General features: G+C 43.4%; 1 protein-coding gene across 1 annotated transcript in view; it reads right to left on the bottom strand.

The window, feature by feature from the left end:
• The window catches only part of Plxna2 (plexin A2), a 195455-nt gene that overhangs the window by 65580 nt on the left and 108885 nt on the right, over window positions 1-20990 (bottom strand). Inside the window, exons 5-6 of the mRNA XM_032914630.1 lie at window positions 3479-3579; window positions 468-591 (exon numbers count right to left, since the gene is read on the bottom strand). Coding sequence (XP_032770521.1) covers window positions 468-591; window positions 3479-3579 — 225 coding nt within the window. The remainder of the gene's footprint in view (window positions 1-467; window positions 592-3478; window positions 3580-20990) is intronic.

The raw sequence follows: 20990 nt of genomic DNA, 5'->3' as shown, positions 1-20990 counted from the left end.
CCTAAGGACATGGAATATTTTTGGGTTGTACCTTGACAGGTGGCTATTTTATTATGTTTAATATCCTTTTAAAGCATACACTTTGAATGAGTCTCAGTCTTCTTTTAGTCTCTCTTCTGCCTCCACCAAATACAGTGAGTGGCAAGCTAAGGCTTTCTTGAATAATTAACAAACAGAAGACTGAAATCAAACCATGTCCTAAGAATGTTCTGTTAAGTATTGTATGACATCATAGATTTTCTTTTAGCTCAATGCAAAATTCAGATTTACAAAACAAATCTGTGGATAATAAATTTGAAGAATGTGGTGACTATACCCTGTACAACAGGAGTTACCAAAGGGGTGTGTGTGTGTGTGTGTGTGTGTGTGTGTGTGTGTGTGTGTGATATTAGCACTGAAATCCTGATCAGTACATGCCAGTATTAAAGAAGTGTACTCTGCTCCAGTCCTCCCTACTGTGTACTCACCAGCCGGCTGTGATCTGACACAGAGATGCTGTTGGGGTGCACCTCAAGACTCATACACTGGCTGATACTGGCAGCGAATCGATTTGCTTCCCAGGCCCGTTGGCATTTGTCTCTTCTAGAGCACCTACATGAACACAGATTCATAAGAGGTCTCCACCATTCCTTGGTAAAAGTGTGTTGCTGCCCCAGCCCTAAATCCTGTTGCCTTGTGATGACTTTCACTGCATTCTCAGGGGTCCACTGTCACATGAAGCTAAAGTTATTTCACAGAAAGCAGTATTAGTTCCAAACCAAGATGCTGGTTAGATATAAAGGACACCATACTAGTACTGTGGGATGCTCAAGTAAGAAATTTTGGGTACTTGAGAAGGAGGGCTAAGAGTAAAGTGCGGTGGTACTCAAAATGGGCATATAGGGGAAGTATCCCCATGCTAGCCCCTGTGATACTGAAATTAATAATGATTAATAACATTGTCATTCTCCCCCTCCAAAGATGCTAACAAGCAAAGGTCTTTGTTGTGACACAGGATGCATATGATCTTTGGCTGGATTAATAGTTCTTTAAAGGAAGATACTATGTTTTATTCAATGAGATAGTCTACCTGTCATAAGTTATATTTTAAATAAATGTTTGAGTCATGAAATAATGCCTTAAGTTAAAGAGACAGATGAAGCAGGTGTCCAGGGTTGCCTGTGTCAGAAAGTCCACATGGTCATTTTTCCTAAAATCATCTCTGGCTTCAAACTCCTCATTCCATGGTGGCAGGTAAATGAGGTGTTACCTGAACTCAGAAGCTTGGGGCTGTTACCTGCTGTGTCTTATGGGACAGGCTCAGGACCAGTCTAGCTCCAAACCAAATAGCCACAGGGCACAGTACTACTGTAGTCCACAGTCAAGCAGTATTTCCTACTCTGACTACCCAAGCTCCTCCTCTCTTCCCTTCCAAGTACATAATGGATTCAAATATGAGTGCTGTCAAAGGAAGAATTATGGAGGTTTAAGTGAATCCTTATGATGGCTTTAAAGTGAGCTCTTGACTAGAGCCTTTATCTCATTGACTAACTGAAATGGCTCTTTTTGAAAAAAATCATACTATTTATGGCAACAACCCTAACAGAGATAAATAGTCTTGGAGACAATAACACACTTGTAGGGGCAAATCATACAGAAGCGACAGGAGGGTTTCAAATCCCCTGGCACCCAGAGGTTCTGTTATCAGCCCTCTGCCTCAATCCTCTGCTGCTTTAGAAGAGGCTGGCTTTCTGGCCTGAGGCTGAAGTTGCTGGGTGCTCACTGTCCTACTAGTTGGGCAGTATTGGGGGTAGGTGGGAGAACAGTATAAGGGGGTCTGCTGAAGATATGAATGCCAGGTAATGAAAAACCTGCATATAAAAGGTTCAGCTCCTGTCCCCAGGCAAGTTTGCTAGGTAGAATGGCTGGAAGGTGTGTACCCAGGGAGGTGGGGAAGATTCCCTGAAGACAAGTGAGGAGTTCAGTGGGCAGAGGAAATCTGGGCTGTCTTGATAGAGTTCCATCCTTCTAGAAGGATGACCTGGACCAGGAGAACAGCAAGGTATTCTAGGGTACTTAAGAGATGGGGTCATTACTGATGCAATGATAGGTGCTGACACAAGCTGGAGAAAATAAACTAACTCCAAACTAATTCTACTGAATTCTTTCTGCACATGCAGAGTGTAACAGGCACTGAAGCCTGGAGATAAAGGCAGGGTGGGAGGATGGAGCAGGAGTGTGTAGATGGGACAGGAGAGTGACTACTGCAAGTGTGAGGGCTTAAAGCCTGGGACATTCCCATGTAGCTGTGAGTGAACTGTCAAATTCTCAGAAAAAGAGCCTGCAGATTCTTGAGTCAGGGGCACTGAAAGTTTGACAATTTTACCTGCTTTTCCATTCTTGGAGCAGAGTTGGTGGCTCTGGCATCTTGACCCCTGACTAAATTACATGGAAACTTACTCTTCAGGTTTTGTTGAGATCACTTTTGTGAAACTTTTTGAGAAGTCTCTTACCTCCAAAACCCAAGCAGGGACTCAATCCTTTGTTAGTGGGCTTAAATCCAGTCCAGATTTTGCATCTGTGAAGCCTCCCTCCCTCCCTCCAGAGCCCTCCCAACACCTGCTGCAGAGGCTGAAAGCCAAGAGCTATTGTGCAGGACCCTGAACTCTGGCCCTCTGCCTCCGCCTCCACCCCAAACCCAGCACATTTCATAGAAACGCTTTGCTAGCTGGCGTGGTGCCATGGAGTTTCCAACACTATTGGGCAACAGAATCCCTAGCCAGGCTCCTGTTTTAGGGCTTTCACCCTTTTTCTCTTCCTCTGGGGCTCCTCAAATTAGGAAGTTTAAGTGTGATTTTGCATTTCTATTGAGCTGTTGTTCAGTGGTGGGGCTGTATTTGAATAGGGATATGTGGCTAGTTGGATGCAATGCAGACTTCTTGGAATCATGAAATAATGAGGCCAGAAGGGTCCTCCCAAGGGTACAGAGACCTTAATAATTATTTTGATTTGTGTTGCCTCTTCTTTATTTCCAAAGCACTTATTATTTCATTTAGGTTTCACAATTCACCTGTGAAATAGGCAAAGGAGAAGTGGAGACCCAGAATTGTCAGGGGACCCACCTAGGTTCACGCAGCAGCAAACTGGAGTGTAAATTCCAAGTTCTGGCATCTTACCATCTGGTCTGTAAGCCTTAGCTCGGCTTCTTGTCCAGACAATGCAAGAGGCTTTTGGAAATTTTAGGATTCTACAGCTGCCCTGTGACTTTTACAATCACGTGAGGACATAGTCATATGGTTTTAAAGTGGCTGAGAAGGTGAGCAAAGGACTGAATGCAGGAAACAAACCCTGTGGCCTCTCCCTCTCCTCTCCCACATTGCATCTCATTTATAATCTATACTGTTCAAAAGAGGAAAATTCCTTTACTGTCTAGTCCACCACACCAGGAAACCCCCAGTCTTCTGCATGCTAGGACTACCCCTGAACACCACAAACTTACATGTTGTGCAGGGCACACCAGCCACAATGAGGATCCCCTGAGCTTAGACACTCTCCACAAGTTGTATATTGTTCACATGATTCCACAGGGACCCTGGTGACCTGGCAGAGAGAGGAAAAGGAACATGGGGAGGTCATGTTGTGATAACTTGAAGATGTGTTTCAAAACTCTCCATTATTTCCCCTAAGGTATTTCCATCTCACTGTGGGCAGGTCTGAATCGGCTAACCCTAAACAGAAAGTATCTGAATGGTAGCTCCAGACTCTTTGATTTTACGGAGGGTAGAAAGAGAATCCTCCAGCCTGTTGCTTCTTTCCGTCGTCAGTGTCTTTTCGAGAGCCTGGCAAGTGTTGAAAATGGTTAATTCTGCTGAAAGGCTATTGAGTGGCACAAACTCATCTCTGAAGAGCTTTCAGCTGGGCTTGGGCTCAGACATCCTTCCTGCACAGCACACATGGAGTTGGGGGGGAGAAACTTTTCCCATCAAATAATATTCATAGCCAACCAAGTGTACCACCTGGATCCAATTATCCCATTCTCTGATGTCTGCATTCAGCTTCTCTAGTAAATCTCCCATTCTTTGGAAAGTCTGGCAAAATGGGAATCTCCACAGAGAAGAGCTGCCTGTTTGATTCTGCTTTGCCTGGTTTGGGGGGTGGTTGCAGATCAAGCCCTCCCCCTCCCACAAATCCCCAAAAGACAGGCTTTTGAAACTCCTCCTAGTTTTCTGGAGGAGCCTGGCAAGTGCCTGAGCAGGGCGTATGTAGACACTACTCTCCTGGCACCTGGCCAGAATTAGTGACAACAGAGGCCATGCAAAGGACTAGAGGACTGGAGTTTTCTATTTGATATGTCTTAGGTGTCTGTTGCTGGCTGGGTAAGAGGGCTCTGAGTTGCAAAAAAATGCACGGTGGGTTGGAAATACAAAGCTAGGCCAGAGAGGACTGTCACCTACTAGAAGTGTGGGCCCAGGTGAAAACATGACCTATGGCCCAGTGACAACATTCTGCCTCTGGCAGGGGAATAAAAATATGAGGGGAACACGTTCACAAAATCCTTTTCACAGGATTAGCATGGACCCTAACATGGTAAACTCAGGGAAAGCTTATTGAATGCCAGCTCTGTGGCAGCCTCGATGTTCAGCTATAGAGAACCCATAACGAATGGCACGGATTCAGCCAGCACAAAGTCCAACAGTTCACAGGAGTCAGCAATCCCCAACTGAGATTTGTTCTGTATGTTGCTTCAGTATTGGAGCTTAGGATTGGTGAGAGCTCAGGAGAAGGATATTCAGTCTAATCTGTCAAGAAGATGGAGACAGAGGTTAAGGGCAAGTCTTCAAGGATGAGAATGTAACCAGCTGAGCATGCTGGGACACGTCTGGAATGCTAGCACTTGAGTTTTGAGTGGGAGCTGAGATAGGAGTATTGTATATATGTCTGTGCTACGTAGTGAATTCCAGTCTTTGTAGCCAGTCTGGGCTACAAAGTAAAAACCCAGTCTTATAAAAAGTATAGGAATAGAAGGAGAAGGAGGAAGACTAGAAGGGAGAAGGGGATGATGAAGAGAAGAGTCACTAGATGGAGAGACTCAAAAGGCTTTCCAAGATGAAGGATTACCATGAGCAAAAGTCACAGATAAGTTCACTCTAACTTGAACTTGTAGGCTGAGAGAGGCAGTATGTCATTCTAGGCCTTCCCACTCTTAGTCCACCATAGCACTTAATGTAACTGAGTGACAGAAATGCTGAGCCTTAAAAGTCAAACTTCTTTGATAAAGAAATAAGATGTAGGGAAAGTAAGCACAAAATCTGGGAATTTGGTTTAAAAAGTAGACACCTCAAGGGTAGGCTGGGGGATCATTGGTTTAAAAGCCTCAAGCATAATATATCTGAGGATTTGAGCTGAATTTAGATCAGTGCGATATGACCTGTTAGGGTGATGTAATACGGAAAGAGGCTAACAATATCATGAGCCACCAAAACAGACTTACAGCATCAGAAGAGAAAGCCTGACATAAGAAATTCAGGACAGCCTGATCTGCAGCAGTCACTCTGTCTAGAATATACTCATCATGGGAATGAATGGCAGGCGGGGTGATGGATATTCCTCTGGAGGCTGTGAAAGGGAATTCAGCCCTGAAGGGAGACTAGGGTCCCTTACAACTCAGTTATCCAAAAATTTTATCTGTGTTTACTCAGACCTCCTTGAGACTATTTCTTTAAAACATTTTAATCTTTGTGTGTTTGTGTATGTGTATATGGTATGTATGTGCATATGTTATATATTTATATGCATATATATGTATATGGAAAATGTGCATATGTTGTATATTTATATATGTATATGTATGTGTATATGGTATATATGTGTGTGTGTGTGTGTGTGTGTGTGTGTGTGTAAATGCAGGCATGCATTTGCCACAGTGAGCATGTGATCAGAAGACAATTTCAGGTGTCAGTCTTCGCCTCTTACCTTGTTTGCAACTGCTCTTCCTATTCACTAAGATATACAACAAGCTAGCTGGCCTGTGGGTTTCCAGGGATTTTCCTAGGACCCCATCCCCTCCCCCTGAATCCTGCTATAGTAGCACTGGGATTCTATACCATGCTACCAAGCCCAGCTTTATGTGGATTCTAGGGATCTGATCTCAGATCCTCATGCTTGTGCAGTAAATGCTTTTTCTACTTAGCTTCCCAGCTCAAGACTTGCACATCTGACAGTTGAAAGAAAATATCCAGTTATCACTACCAAAGAAAAATCCTTGAAACCTCCTCACAGTTGGCAACACCTATAAGAAGCACCTTTCTGACAGATGCCTCCTGGAGAAACAGGTGCCAAGCCCAGGCCTCATGATTCTAAATATCTCAGAATATCTGGGACTCCAATGACCAGTAGGCTTCTGTTGGCCTCCTCTGGTCTACTCTGCAAGGCCTAAAAGCAGCAGTCCAGTGCCCTTTCCCTTTCTTGGGTTTCAGGCTCCTTGTGAGTGATGTCTGCATCTGGCTGGAAATTAAAACAACTGTCTGCATTGCATTCGGCCCGTCTGTCAAAACACAGCCCGGCTTTCAGCAGCTGGGAACGGCAGCCTTGAATGAAAGCAGTGTCTCCAGCAACAAAGCCCACTTTCAAGCCAAGTGCCATGGAGATAGTGAAACCCTGTTCTTCTCCAAACATGAAACCAACAGCACAACTATTTTTCCTGTTTCCTGGGCCCTCCTGGTGTGACTTTTTTTTTTTTTTAAAGGCAGAGTAGAGTGAAACAGGAAACTTAGAAGAGGGAAGGCTTGAGAACTTGCATTATTCTTTATGATCTACTAGCTAGGCAACAAATCAGAGTGACAGCTGCCACAGACTGGGAGGAGACCCTTACAGGAGGAAGTTCACATGGACCTGCCCTGTATATACTGTCACATAACTTTAGCTTCGTCTATCAGCTAGTGCTTTTGGTCTGGTGCTCCATATAGGCTAGGAGAATAAACACAAACAAAAAAACAACAAACAAACAGCATTAAAACACAGCTATTACTTCGAGCTGTCCATAAGCTATCACAAGACCAAAGTGCTATATTCTAGGGGTAACATGAAAAAAGGCAGAGGGGATTCTGAAAGAAGAAAGACATTGGTGTCTTCACTATTTAATATGATCATCACTAGACTTGTGTGTCTGTTGAATATTTGAGAGTGCTAGTCCAAATTGAGGTGTGCTATAAATAGCCAATGTAAACTGATCCCAAAGACTTAGTAAAGAAAAAAAAAAAAAAAAAAAAGCGTCACACTAGTGATTTGATATTGACATCTCCAAAAGTTAATGTTTTGCCTATATTAGGTTAAATGAGATCTTTTACTGTTTGAAATGTAGCTACCAGGAAAGTGGCAACCAAGCCTGCAGCTTCTGTCTGTGGCCAACATTTGGTTTGTCTGCCTGTGCTGCCTGGAGGATTTTGTGTGAGTCTGGCATGGCCTGGGCCCTTCAGGATGAATATCTTTAATATATTTCAGCAGAATAGACCCGCATCCCAGGAACGCAGTCTCTACGGAGCCTGTATGAGGACAAGGTGGCAAGGTGTAAGTTAGAAATGTATGCTTGGGCTTCCTTGGGAAGGCTGAGGAAAGCCAAAGGAGATAGAGTGTAGAAAGTCTCTGAACTCCTTAGCCTGTTATTCATAGGTCAAAAGAATATCTTTTATAAATAGGAACTACCAAGGAGCCGCAGCTCTCAGTGCTCAGTCCTTGAATTACAACCACATTTATCACTGTAAGGTTAGATAACAAAGTCTAGGTCTGCTCAGTCAGACTGCCTTCTCTCCAGTTGGTTTGTAGGCGTGCTGCCGCTTAGAAGCCTCTGGCCCAGCTGATGCTTCTTAGGACATCTTTAAACGGCAGGTCTTGGGATCAGGAAAGACCAGAACCAGACTGCTCCTAGGCTATGGGAGGAAATAATGTTTTAAGAGCCTGGATGTAAACGAACTCTGAGGATTTCTTCAAACCCAAGGAGAAATGGGCTTCCTCCATTAGATTTTAAATTTTATTTTAGTCTATTTTTTGAGACAAGCTCTTTCTAGGTAGCATAGGCAGGCTCTGAAATCTCCTTCCTCCTACCTTTGTGTGCCACCATACCTTGCTTAAGAAATTAGGTTCTTTTAAGTCCTACTCCCCGGAATCTTCAAATAATCAGTTCAAACCTGGGAAGTCTGGGGCAGACCTGTGTGGAGCCCAGGAGGTAGTCTTGCACTTGCTGGGACCAGATAGCACCAGGCCTCAAGCCCCAGGAGAATGGGTATTTTTTTTCCCCCAAAGTGGCCATCATATGTTGGGGGCAGGGCTTTTCCGGGGCTGATTCAGAGTTTAATGGGACATTCCTTGATTGTTTAATCAGTGTTTGGTTATTATTTCCTCTTAACTAAGCTAAAGCCCCTCCAGTGAGTGCTGGGATCTCACATTCCTGTACTGGCTTAGGAGATGAGTTGCATGGGAGGGCTCGGACAGAAGGGCATCATCTCCTGCCCCTGCATGCCTGCTGCCTCCCTGGCACCCAAGAGCTACCATCTCTGACTCGGTTCCACCCTCACACTCTACATTCTTTCCTGTTTGAGCTGATGTCTTATAATTACACTTCTAATGAATATAACTGTCCTATTAAGTCATTTACTTAAGAAATAGTCCTAATTAAAGATGACTCATGCTATGTTCTTAGCTCCTATGGCTCAGGGGGCCCTGCATCCTTGGTGCCTTCTGGGACCTTAATTAGTTGTGCTCAGTGGGGTATACATGTGGGGGTCTCTTCCCTCAACTCTCTCCACTCAGTACACTGGGTAGCTCGTTAGGGATATCCTAAGATTATGATGGCTGTGGGGACAAGTCTCTGGGGGAAGCTACTAGAACCTTTCTTGTTCCTAAAGTTCTTGAAGGCCATTCCTGAGACAGGATGATTCTGTGACCCTGATTGAATAGCCACCCTCACACTGAGCAGAGGCCTTGTACAGTTTCTGTCCACAGAGAAATGCATACATTTCTAAATACAAGAATTCCCAGAAGTAATAGAGCACGACCTCAAAGATGACTGTCCAAAAGGACAGAACACTAGTGTTCATCTGCTACCCTGTATGAAAACCTGGAAGGAGCAAAATGGTTTTGATACCTGGACCTTCCTGAGAAAAACCTGATTTGAAAGTTAGAACCCTTCTATGATATAGATCATGCCTGAAGTCTCTGAGGTGTTTAGTGAACTTTTTGGTCATACTAATTTGTGAGACAAAGGGGTTCATTCTCTGCCCTGTTAGAACCCATAATTCAGTGGGAATCGACTCATTTCAGTGGAGTAAAAGCTATAATGGTGGTAAAATCAAGGTATAGCAGTGGCTCAGCAGCCAGAGCAATAGCTAGCCACTTGCTGTAGGGGTAGCAGCTGGAGTACAGTATTTAGAGTCTCACAGGATTCCATTGGGGCCATGTAAATGAGAGACAGGGTAGGAGGGAAAGGATAAGGGAAAGCTGTTCCCCAGACACTGAGCATCTAATCCTCTGCTTCTCTGGAATTTGCTTGCCCCCTGCCAGATGGGACACCTGTCCCAACATGTGTGCCCTGCTCCTTACACAAAGAAAGGAACACAGGCCTTCTCTGTGGCTGAGAGCCAGGTGACAGGGTGGGAGGTGACATAGACAGCCTGGCTGGAGCATGCAGTTGCCCTAGTCAACCATGATCTGATCCCAGGGCCAGGGGCAAAGCACACAGCAGCTGAAACTGATGGAAATGACTCCCTGGCCTCTTTGCTCCCTTTGTGCCTTACTTTGTAGCAGTCCTTCCCTACAGATTGTCTTGCCCCAAGTTTGTAGGACTTCAGCTGAGCCCATTTTCAGCATCCCAATGCTGAATTTGAGAAATAATCTGACAGTCTTTGGCAGACAGGGTGATGACATGCCACAGAATTGTTTCCTGGGTGCTGTGTGGACAAAGGCCTACTGCAAAGGGGGTTAAATTCACAGAATGATATCATTTGATCTGCACAACTCCCAAGAGAGCAGGCCACTGGTTTTGTTATATATTATGATCCATGCTGGATCCAACAGAAAATTAAGGCTCCAAAGAGTTGTCTTCACTGACTGCCATACTGAGTGGCTTTTTCCCTGAGACAAGATGCATAGGCTCCTGCTGTGGGATAGGAAAGGTCAATTTCAGGAGAAAGATGATAGGCCAGATCTGAAGCAGGATCAGGGTAGGTCCAGCAGGTTGGAGGCCACCTGTACCTGCAGCATGTGGCACCTAACGGTGGTAGCTGATGGGATAGGTAATGGGTCTTCTTGTCTGTGGACCCCTTCCCCCATCAAGTCTTGTCACTGTGGCAATTTGTTGTAAACACTGTTGAAGAACCCAGTAAAGATTCTGCCTAGCACTAAGGGTCTGTCCTGCTTTTGCACCAATGGTGGTCAAGGTCCTCACAGAGAGCGAAAGACTGCTAGTGGTCAGGAAAGTCCACCAATAGCTCTGATTCTCTCAGGTATGCATGAGATAGCCACTCTAAGTCACACCTCTAGACCTATCTTGTACTACAGCCCCCTTGGCCTGCCATGTTTCTCTTTTCCTGCATAGGGACAAATTTGATTGAGTACTGGATATCCAAAGCCACCCAGGGACAGACTGCTGGATGACATCACCTTGCTCTGAGGAGTCAACCAGGATGTGGAATAAAATAAAGCAACAAGAACAATATTCCAATAGCTTCCACTGACCCCCTAGGCATTTGACATGCACACTCTCATTTATCCCCTATGCTTACCTTACACAGATATGCTTTTAGTCTTGCTTTCCCATTAGAATGCAGAACCTCAGATTAAGTAACCTGTCAGGGTCACATGACTTGCAGGTGGAAGAAACAAAGTCCAGGTCTGTCTGCTTCCCATATAAAGGCAGAGGGCAAGAGCAAGAATTAAATGAAAGCTTTTTCCAGACTGCTCCTTGCTGCGTGCCTCTCTGCTCCTTTGCTTTCCTACATCTCAACAGTGTTTCAGTTTGTGAATTTGAAGACAGCAGAAAATGCAATAAGAAAGTAAAGAGGAGGACAAATCATGGAGGAAGACAGTTGGTGGCTGAGGTGTTTTCTAAGCTGATGATGGCCAGAACTACAATGTAAGAGCCATGAACAGGTCTCATCCGTCTCATCCATGTGAGTCTCCTGAAGAAGAGGAATGATTTTATTCCTATCTGACCCATGGTTCCCAGTATGGTTCTAGGCCTTTTTGTGATAACTATATCAAAGTAGGGTAATACTACCAGACCAGATGATCTTGAGACTTCCCCAGCAGGCAGAGCTCCTCTGAGTCCATACTTCCAGCAGTCATCTTTTCTACTAATCAACATCCAGTAATGTAGTAATTGTTATTTATCTTCATGTCTAGATCTTTATCTTTACAAATCAATAATCACATCCAAATATCCTTAAAATGTCATAAAGCAAGGACCATCAAGGACCTGCCTGTCTTTTAAGTTATGAAAGTCTTGAGCATTGCCATTAAGGAAAAAGAGGTATAAACTCCAGAAACCCAGTAGTAGTTCTTAAGCCTGTGGCCACAGCTATAGAAATACACAGCTTCCTGACCTGGAGCTGACCTGAGGTCATGTCCTAAGACTCCTGACTATCTGTAGATCTGAGGGTAGAGCGAGTTCAAAGAGAAAATCTATTTTTAATGACTTGGGTGAGAGGGTAGTAGCTGAGTAATTCAGAGTAATTAAAGCTATCTATCACTGTAAGAGAAGTATGAAGTTGGGTGAGATTTTCAGACACATTTCCCCTTCTTTCATAAATTTCTGCAGAGTTCCTACAGATGTCAAGGTGGAAAGAATAGGGTTCAAAGCCTCTGGCCACAAATAGTGCAATTCAACCTTCTAGTGAGCAGAGGCCCCGAGCCCTACTCTGGTATTGCAAGCAGGTAGGCCTTAGCCTCTCTAGAAACTCCCTCTAGAGCAACAGACATTGTATATGCTGGTTAAGAAGTGGTTAGAAGACAGTCCTCATTTCAAGTTTAGGTCCTGTTTTCATTACCTATAGCACACTGAGCTTAGACCTCTTTGAGCCTTTGTTTCCTTCCACATGATGGAAACTACAGTAGTATCAGTTCTACTTTGATACATATGTGGCATCTCTTCACAAATGGGCTTGCATACAGTTGGGGCTCAGTCACTCAACTCATTCTCCAACAGCAATCCTCTTAGAGGGGGCAGCATGTGCATGGCGAGGTGTCAGAAGGGCCAAGCTTTGTAGTGTTGTCAGTGTCCTTGAGTATTCCTCCAGGCCTGACTGGACTGGACCTGCTCAACTAATCTAAGGGAAGAAGACAATGCCTGGAGAACAGTACAGCCCTTCCAACCACTGATTCCTGACAGGATCCCATCATTATACAGGGTCTAGGATTCTGGGCTGAAAATGTGCAAATAAGTTTAGCCTCCTATGGGTGAAAGTAAAACGGATTAGATAGGGGCAAAAAAAGACACCCCCGTATCTTTCAACAGCACACTGTTTTTCCAGCAGGACTCCTGGGCTGGAAACACTAGGGAGGTAGAAGTGGGGCTTTTTCTAGTTTAGAATTCTGGAGGGATCTACAGAGAATCATCAGTAATGCTGATGCTGTGTTGTCTCCATGACAACAGTGGATTTATTCAGTTAGGGAAAACAGGTGGGATAGGAAGCAGGAGATGAGAAGGATTGAGAAAAAAGGAGCTAAGAAATAATTCAAATAGATCTCCTATCTTGGAGCTAGATGCCTGAGATTAGCAATGTCCTAGTTCCTTATAGAACATCCACTCATAACCAAGGAGGGGAAAGGTATATTGGGAGCAGCAGAGTAACAAGGCAGTGACATACCTTTACCTGGCCATTCCTATCTTTGCAATCCATACTGGATCCTTGTGTAGAACAGGCTCCAGTAAGGCTCCTGGCCATGGGGTCCAAGTCCAGCCTTATCACATTGAGCTCAGCTTTATCTGTGTTATACTATAGCTTAATAGGCCCTGGGCTCTGGCTTTGCCCTCTATTCATGGTTCTTGACTAATAGTGACTGGGAAAGTATGAAAAGTAGGCCACAAAGCTAAGTTTGATCCCAAGTCCCCTTTACAGGAGAAAAATGCTCATGGCCTTTGGTATAGGAAAGTGAGATTAGGGGAGAGACATGTCAAGGGAAGATTCCAAGAGGAGGCTAGCCAGGGACCCAGAGTAAGAATGTCTTTGAAGGTGCCTAACAAAAGGGCAGACTTTGGTATCCAAGATGAAAACTGAGAATGGAAATCTTTTTAAAAAGGGGAAAATTTTTATCAATGCCCCCGAAATCAGCTACTTTTAACAAAAGTCAAAGGTCCTGGTCTGATTTCACAATGGTACAGAAGTAGAAACTCTTAATGGACACCATATTCAACTTTCCAATTTTGGTCTTAGCTACACTGGTGATATACAGAAAGTGTCTCATAGAGAGTGTTTGGTAGGGGAGCAAGATGAAGTTCCCAGTTGGATGTCAATGAGTGTAGACAACTGGTATTTCACAGTGGATTATGTTATTAGTGGTTTTAAATAAGTATATACATATACATAAATATACACTAAATGTAAATATAAAGGCACACACCTTTTATCTCAGCACTCAGGATGTAGTGACGAAGCAGATAGTACTGAGTTCAAGGCCAGTCTGGTCTATAGAGCAAGTTCTAGGACAGTCAGAGACACACAGAAATCCTGTCTCAGACCCCTCCACTGCTAGAATCCTTATTCAAACTCAAAAACAGCACACCTATGTGTCCATGAGCTATTTAACACCTCATTTCAAGATGGCTCCATGTGAGATTTGTTTTGCCCCAGTGTAAGTTTATGTGGGTGTCCTGAGCACATTTAAGGTAGATTTATTTAGGACCTTCTCTTCCTCCTATGCTTGTCTATCTCTTCCTTTTCTCCTTCCTTCCTCTCTTTCTCTTCCTTCCTTCCTTCATTTCTTTTGATGAGAGAACAGGATCTCTCTACATAGCCCAGAACAATCTTGAATCTGTGGATAATCTTTCTGCCTCAGTGCTAGAATTACAGGTAGAGCCATCATGCCCAGGACTGCATGCAGTTTTGATCTGATGCATCTATGAACTCACAAGTCCAGGATTATCTGTGTGCATGGAGCTCTGCTTCCTTTGTCTTCCTCTGAGGCATTCCCTATGGTCTCCTTTAGCTCTTCACATGCCAGAATTCTGTATATGCACACCTGCTGAGAAGTGGGTCACATCTGTCCAACAGTCCAGATTTTATTTTAAGTTCCTCAAATATATTCTCTCTGCTAAGGTCACCCATGTCTGGTGGAAATCTCGAATGTTCCTAGGATCCATGAGGTGACAATGTTTCAATAGCAGAAGCCCATGCTGTCATGGAAGGGACAGAACTGTCACAAAAGAGTCTCGGTCAGCCTCATCACATGCTCAGCTGTGGGTGAGTGAGTCACTGAACCTTTCTGAGTTTCTCTTTCCTTGTCTGTAAATATTATTGGGTATTAAAATTAAAACATCCATCATAGTAAGTAGCAATGGTGGTAGAATATTTCCAGTTGCTCAGGATCCAGTTTTAAGATTTCACCCCTTACGCAGGGTCCTCTGGCATGGACTAATAACTTAAAATGGTAGAAAGAATGAAAAAGAGGACATTATATGAGCTCTTAGAGGAAGCATTTGGGATTCCATGCCTGGGAACACTTCAGTAGGACTACTTGGAAGGTTTGAGTGGCATGTCTTGGGCTGTTGGGACAGAGGGGATAGGGGTCTGGTAGGTGGGGGTGGGGGTGGGGTCCAAGTAACAACAGGCGTTTGTAAAGTCATAATTCTCCTCAACATCATGGAAAGCTCCACACAGGCCACCACAGTAGGATAGGCTGATCTGACACTTACTAACTTGCCCAAGAAGGGTGCCTGAAGGTGATACTAAAGGAACCTTTAGAAAATCAGGGCAGAGGGAAGTGTTGTTAGCAGGAAAACCATCTCCACTAGAGATGCTGTGGGTATCCCCAAGGTCATCAAGTTTCCAGCCATGAAAGAATCAGACGCTGGCCAGCTAGAGATCATGGAGCTATTTGTGACAGTGTCAGCTGTGATACCTCCCTGATTTCTCCCTGACTTTTTCTCTAGAAGGGTCAGGACCAGCAGCTCAGAAGTAGGAGTAAGGCATGAGAAAGAGTTGTGATAGGAAGGCAAGGAACATGCATCAGGCCCAGGCTCAAAGTGCTATGAATAGGGACAAATTTAAGCTTCCATCAATGGAGTTTAATCCTGGTCGGGAACTTCCATCTTAACCCTAAGTAGACATTGTGTTTGAGATCAGACCTAGGGTTAACGGTATCTTATTATCCCAGGATGAGCTTCTGGCTGTTTAGTCCTATTGGAGATTTGTATGACTCTTCCAGCATATGCCCTCTGAAGGGACAGCAGGAGTAAAATGAAGTTACATTTAGATGCATCTCCCAGCATTCTTGGTGGTAAGATAATAATGCTAAATGACTGCTACTAACTCATATCTCAAATGTGAGATGCAGCACGGCATATAGCAGTGCACAGTATCAGACTTGTATCATAGGTCAGATGGACATAGCTGCTACTTCTGAGTGTTGCTGGATAACTTCATAATCAGATGATTTGATGTTGAAGAAAGTTCTAGGTGTCAACTCTCACTTGGTTTTGAAACCCAGTCCTTCTTAGACCTCAGAGTCTTCCGAGGAGTTAATGGCCTAGTCTTTTTCCGCTAAAGTGACTCTGGATCTTTCAGAACTAATCCTGAGTGGCCTCTTAGCTCTTGTGACTGCTGGCCTCTAGTAGGACACATATTCTTGTCAATATGAAAGTAAGGCTGAGGTAAGCTGGTGGATGTCAGGATCTTCTGGATGCTGCTGGTGTTCACTCAGCCAGGTAAGGCGTGTGATAACAGCTTCGAGTTTTACAAGTATCTCTCGGTGGTGGGGACTATTTAAAAATCTTTATATCCCTCACTGATTTTCTTACTTTTGTCAGTGGCTGCTCAACTGTAATTTATGTTTCCAAGCCTCTTGGGTTGACAAGGAGTAAAGGAAGCTTAGGAGAGATGGAAGGGAGACAAAAGAGCCCTATTCTTTTTTTTTTTAAACAAGCACTTAGGAAATTAATTAGAGAAAATAATCACCAAATCACCTGAGTACTTTACTGGTGTGTGCCGGGTCTAGTTGGGAAAAAAAGCAGAATTTTAAATAATTTTGGAGTCATAACTGATGTAATTAGGAGCTCAGTGAACACTTAGCATTGAGCTGTGCTTATTAAAATTACTGTTTTAATCAGAACATTGCCAGAGAATCATTAATAATACAATGGCTTGATTCCCTGGAACTCTAATTAGACCTGGACTTTTAACCACCGGAGTGTAATCGGGTTTGGTCTGGCCATGCACCATGGGTGATGCATTACGAGAGGCTAGAGCATCGGTACTGCTATGTAGTGACTGCTGGGTGCTCAATTTTGGAGCAGGAGAAGGAGCTGGGAAGGCTAAAAGGTCATGATGATGATTGACATCTGTAATGTCAGACAGAGACCTCATCCCTTGCTGGGACAAATTGAACACAGTTCTCTAAGGGGAGCAAGAGCTAGATCAGAACTAAATGAGAAGACTATATTTCTGGTGCTGCCTTCTCATATACTACCTCTCCTAGTTCAACACAGCTTCAGAGAAGACTGTAGTAAATCTATTGTTCACTAAGCAACACTGAGGTTAATCTGTCAAAGACTGGCTATTTCTTATTTCTATTGTCTAACACTTTGTCTTACCTGGCTCAGTTTCTCTAGAACTTCCTTAAATTTTAGAGACATTTCCCCTACAATGAAGTAGAGAGCTAGAGGGAGCTCTGTGAGTGTACCCATGTGTTGCTAGATACCTGGTGGGATTGGCATTTGGAGAGAGAGGTCTCTGGTTAGTTTAGTTATATGGCTCTGAACACATAGCCTGGCCATCTGTGCTTTCAGCTGTCATGCCACTCAGAGTATTACTAGAACTGATAGGATCCCCATAGGACCGATCCTCTGAAGATGTTAGAGAGGTGACTGTAAGCAAAGGAAACAGAAGTGTGCTCTCTCTTCTGGAGCATGCTAACTAATTGGAAGGACATAAAAAGACTGGACCACTTAGAAGGCAGATGTAACAAGGTGAAAATTAAACCAGAGTTAAAGAAGGTGATGAACTGAATGGAGATCAGAGAGGGTGTGGCAGTGGTCAGAGTAGGATGGTTAATGGGAGAGGTGGTGGTATTCACTAAAGTGGTAGTAACCAGAGAAGGGTGGAGGTGGTAAGTGTGGAGTGATATTGATCAGTTTGGGGTACTAATCAGAGAGGTGATGGCATGGCAAAGTATTAAGAAAGGAAAATGGCACTTTCTGAGGCAGGGTAGGGGATCCAGTCTTCATCTGTAGAGGCTTGGAGTAGATAGATAGTATTCTTTATATCTTTCACTAAGTATTTCCCTGGCTTCTAGTGGGGGCGGGGTCTGAGACAGTGTGATTTAGCTTACTGAGCACCACCGAACTAAAAGGACACTTTTGCATGGCTAGATAAAGGTGACTTCCAAGAACATTAAATGCTACAATACGTGAGGGCCTGCTTTTAGCTACCATTTCCCACTTAGCCAAAACTTTTGTATAGTGCACCACCTGAAACATCATATCTTGCAACTCGATTCCTAAAGCCTCTAAAGAAGCAGAAGACAGAAACATGGTTGTTTGGTATTTCAGAGATTCTATCTCATTGATCCAGAGGAAATACTTTCAATGCTAAATATTGCTTTTTAAAATTTCTAGAAGAAAGCTGGATGTGCAGAGAGTCAGGAGTGAACTGTGGATTTGGAAGCAAGAAGCATCCATGGAATAAGCTGGTCTTAATAAGGAGTTCGACACGGAGTTTTCTGAGCATGGAAACACTAAAGGCCACAGTGAGCATGAGATATGAGGTATGCTCTGGGGAGAGGAGGATGCAAAAAGGATGCCCCTCATTTAGACTTCTTTTCTTGTTGGTTCCTTAGCAGTGGATAGTTCTAATAATAATCAAAGAAATGAATAATCCCAGGATTGTTCAAAGAAGAAGGGGAGTATTCCAAAAGCCTGCATGCTGGGATGGAAGTGTCTAACCCTGCAGAGGTGACCAGGAGCTCTGGATCCTCTATGAGTGGGGCTCAAATCCAGTGGGTCCCGTAGCACTGAGTTGCCCATTTTCCTCTCCACAGCAACCCTCCATGAATCAATGGGGGTATCAATACATAGTGAGAACTTCTGACATACTCATGGATATACCCCATGTATTCCAGCTGGTATACAAACATATATCCCTACCACATATTCATGATATACATCCATATACTCTCCCGGCACACATCCACACTGGCTGACCGCACCCACATTCATGTCACACACACTCAGCACCTACTGGTGTGGTGACTAATTGTTCCACCCTGTCATGAAGGCACACAACTTGAGAAGAAAAGAACCATCAGGAGCTGTCTCCTGCAGCTTGTCCTGAAGAACTGACCAATTGGACTGACCAAGATTAAACAGAAGAGTTTAAAATGATAAACAGACTTTTAAAGCAGGCTTAGAGTCTTAATGAAAACCACAATGAGTAGAAGAACCACAGGATATATTCCATAAACTCCCATCAATATCAGACTAACAGATCATTTCCTAGGTACTGCAATTTGGAACCCTGTCAAATTACTTGAGAATAAATAATGCAACCTAGCCCAATGCTTCTGGTCAACAGAACTTCAGAGGATGTGCACTGAGGTTCAGCAAGCAGGTTTGACTTATTCTTGCCCTGAAGAAGTGGGTCATGTGAGTTTGCTCATTAAGTCTCCGTGTATTCTAAATTCTGTATTTCTGTTCAGCAGACTATTCCCCTAAGAGGTTGTTGTGAGGATTGCATCAAGTCTTAGATAGCTATGATAATAACACTAATGACATTGTTATGGGTCCTCTAAATTTTATCATCTTCTCTCTCCTCCTCAGCTTTCTGGGATCATAGCAAGCCCCTGGCTTGTACAAATGGGGGTGTGATTGGCTGGAAACAAGGAAGAAAGGAGATGGGACAGAGAAGGAATAGGAGAGCAAGGAGAGAGAAAGAAAATTAGGACAGCAGATCCCACAGAGGTCTCACACAGCAGCCCAACCACAGTGTGGATATATCCTCTAGGCAAAAGGTACTAGAAGGAGAGGCTACCGAGTAGCCAGATAGTCACAGTACAGCCTCCTTAGAACTTCTAAGGATTTTTATTGATATAAAATTCACATATCCCCAAATTTATCCACTTGAGAGAATATGATCCGAAAGTGCTGAGTACATTCATGGTATTGTGAATAAAATAAAGCCACATTTAATTTTAGAATACTTCCCCAAAAGATACTCATGTCCATGAATAATCACTTCAATTTCCTATGTCTCTAGCTTCTCCACTCCAGGAAACCCACTGGTTGATTTTCTGTCTGTTTATTCTATGCACTTCCTATTTGTTGAACCATACTACATGTGACTGCTTCTTTGACTTAGCACAATATTTTGGATGAAACTAGAATTTTATCCACATTCTAGTAAATATTAGTGACTTCTTACTTAACTCAAAGCCAAGAAACTACAGGAAAAGAGGCCAACACACACATATGAGTAAGTTTCATTATGCAAGAGACCGGACTGTTCACCCTAGAAACCTCATTGTATCAAGGTTAGTCATTAAATGGACAACTTAGGGATTCTGGAGCTGGGGTCTTCCATTTTTACCACAGGGGAAACCAAACCACTGTGAAATGATTTTGTGTTGAGTGTGGAATGTTTATAGCCTATGCATACTTTTCACAAAGAAAGGGCACTGTGAGCTGTAATGTGAGACTGCATGGTGTGGCTTATGATTTAGGTTTAATGTTGAGAGACAAATAAAATTCTCTTGGTATTCTGTCCATATGTCTCTCTCTTAGCTCTTAAAACTGACAATTCCCAGCTCAATTTTTACAGCATAAAGGCTGATTCTCCTCTAATGGTTATCTGTCATTGCTTATGTTTAAAGTAATTTCACGTGCTAAATCTGTAGTTTCAGAATGTAAGGGGCAAAAACCAATAGCCCTTGACCAGGGTTAGAAGGAGGCCTTAGAAACTGGTTAGAAAGGACCAGGAGGTCATACTTGTTCAATAACAGAGGTGGTATGAACTTATCCCTTAGAAACTCTCCTGAGAATAACAGGAATGGGATATCTATTCCATCTAGTTGACAAAGACGTAAGACAGGAAATATTTATAGATTGTATGCATTCTTATTTCTCCATGATGAAGTCTACCAGCACTTCCCCGTGACCACTAGATGTTAGTCTAGGGCCACAGGTAAAAAGAAACAGATAAACACGAAAAACAGAACCAGGGGATTCTACTGACTAATATATATGCCTTAGGCAAACCCAGCTAAAGAGAGTTGAGAATATGTTTCCTGTACATGTGAGGCCATTTTTCTTTCCTTAACTTTCAATATTGATTTAGCTTGCATTATGGGGAGAGGAGTGACTAATAGCTAGGCCAAGAGAGTGGCACTAGTCATAGTGGCTTGGAGGCTGTGGCAAGATGACAGTAGAGAACAAGGAAGAACTCAGGGTATGGCCTGTGAGCACATAGTTTGATGAGTGCTAGTCACTTCTTATCTGGAGTATCCAATGGCTAGTACCTTCAGTCATCTTAATGGATTCCATGGAGAGTTTCACAACAAAATTAATTTTTAGCAGCAAATTCCTTTCAAAACATTAAATAACCAACTATATCAAATGCCCTTTGGGGTAGGGTCTTATTTTATGAAATAAAACAATACAATATCACTGATCTAAAAAGGTCAGGCATGATTAACAATGCCCCAGGCATCTCATTACATCCAGTGTGTCATTTTGCTGGCATCTCAGAGAAATACCCTCAACCTCCCCCTTCACTGCTAGACTACAGCAACATAGGTCTACTTCCACTGACTAA

This window comes from Rattus rattus, chromosome 10 (genome assembly GCF_011064425.1).
Source record: "Rattus rattus isolate New Zealand chromosome 10, Rrattus_CSIRO_v1, whole genome shotgun sequence".
NCBI lineage: Eukaryota > Metazoa > Chordata > Mammalia > Rodentia > Muridae > Rattus > Rattus rattus.
Note: the sequence above shows the minus strand (reverse complement) of the source record. Positions and strands in the feature narration are given on the sequence as shown.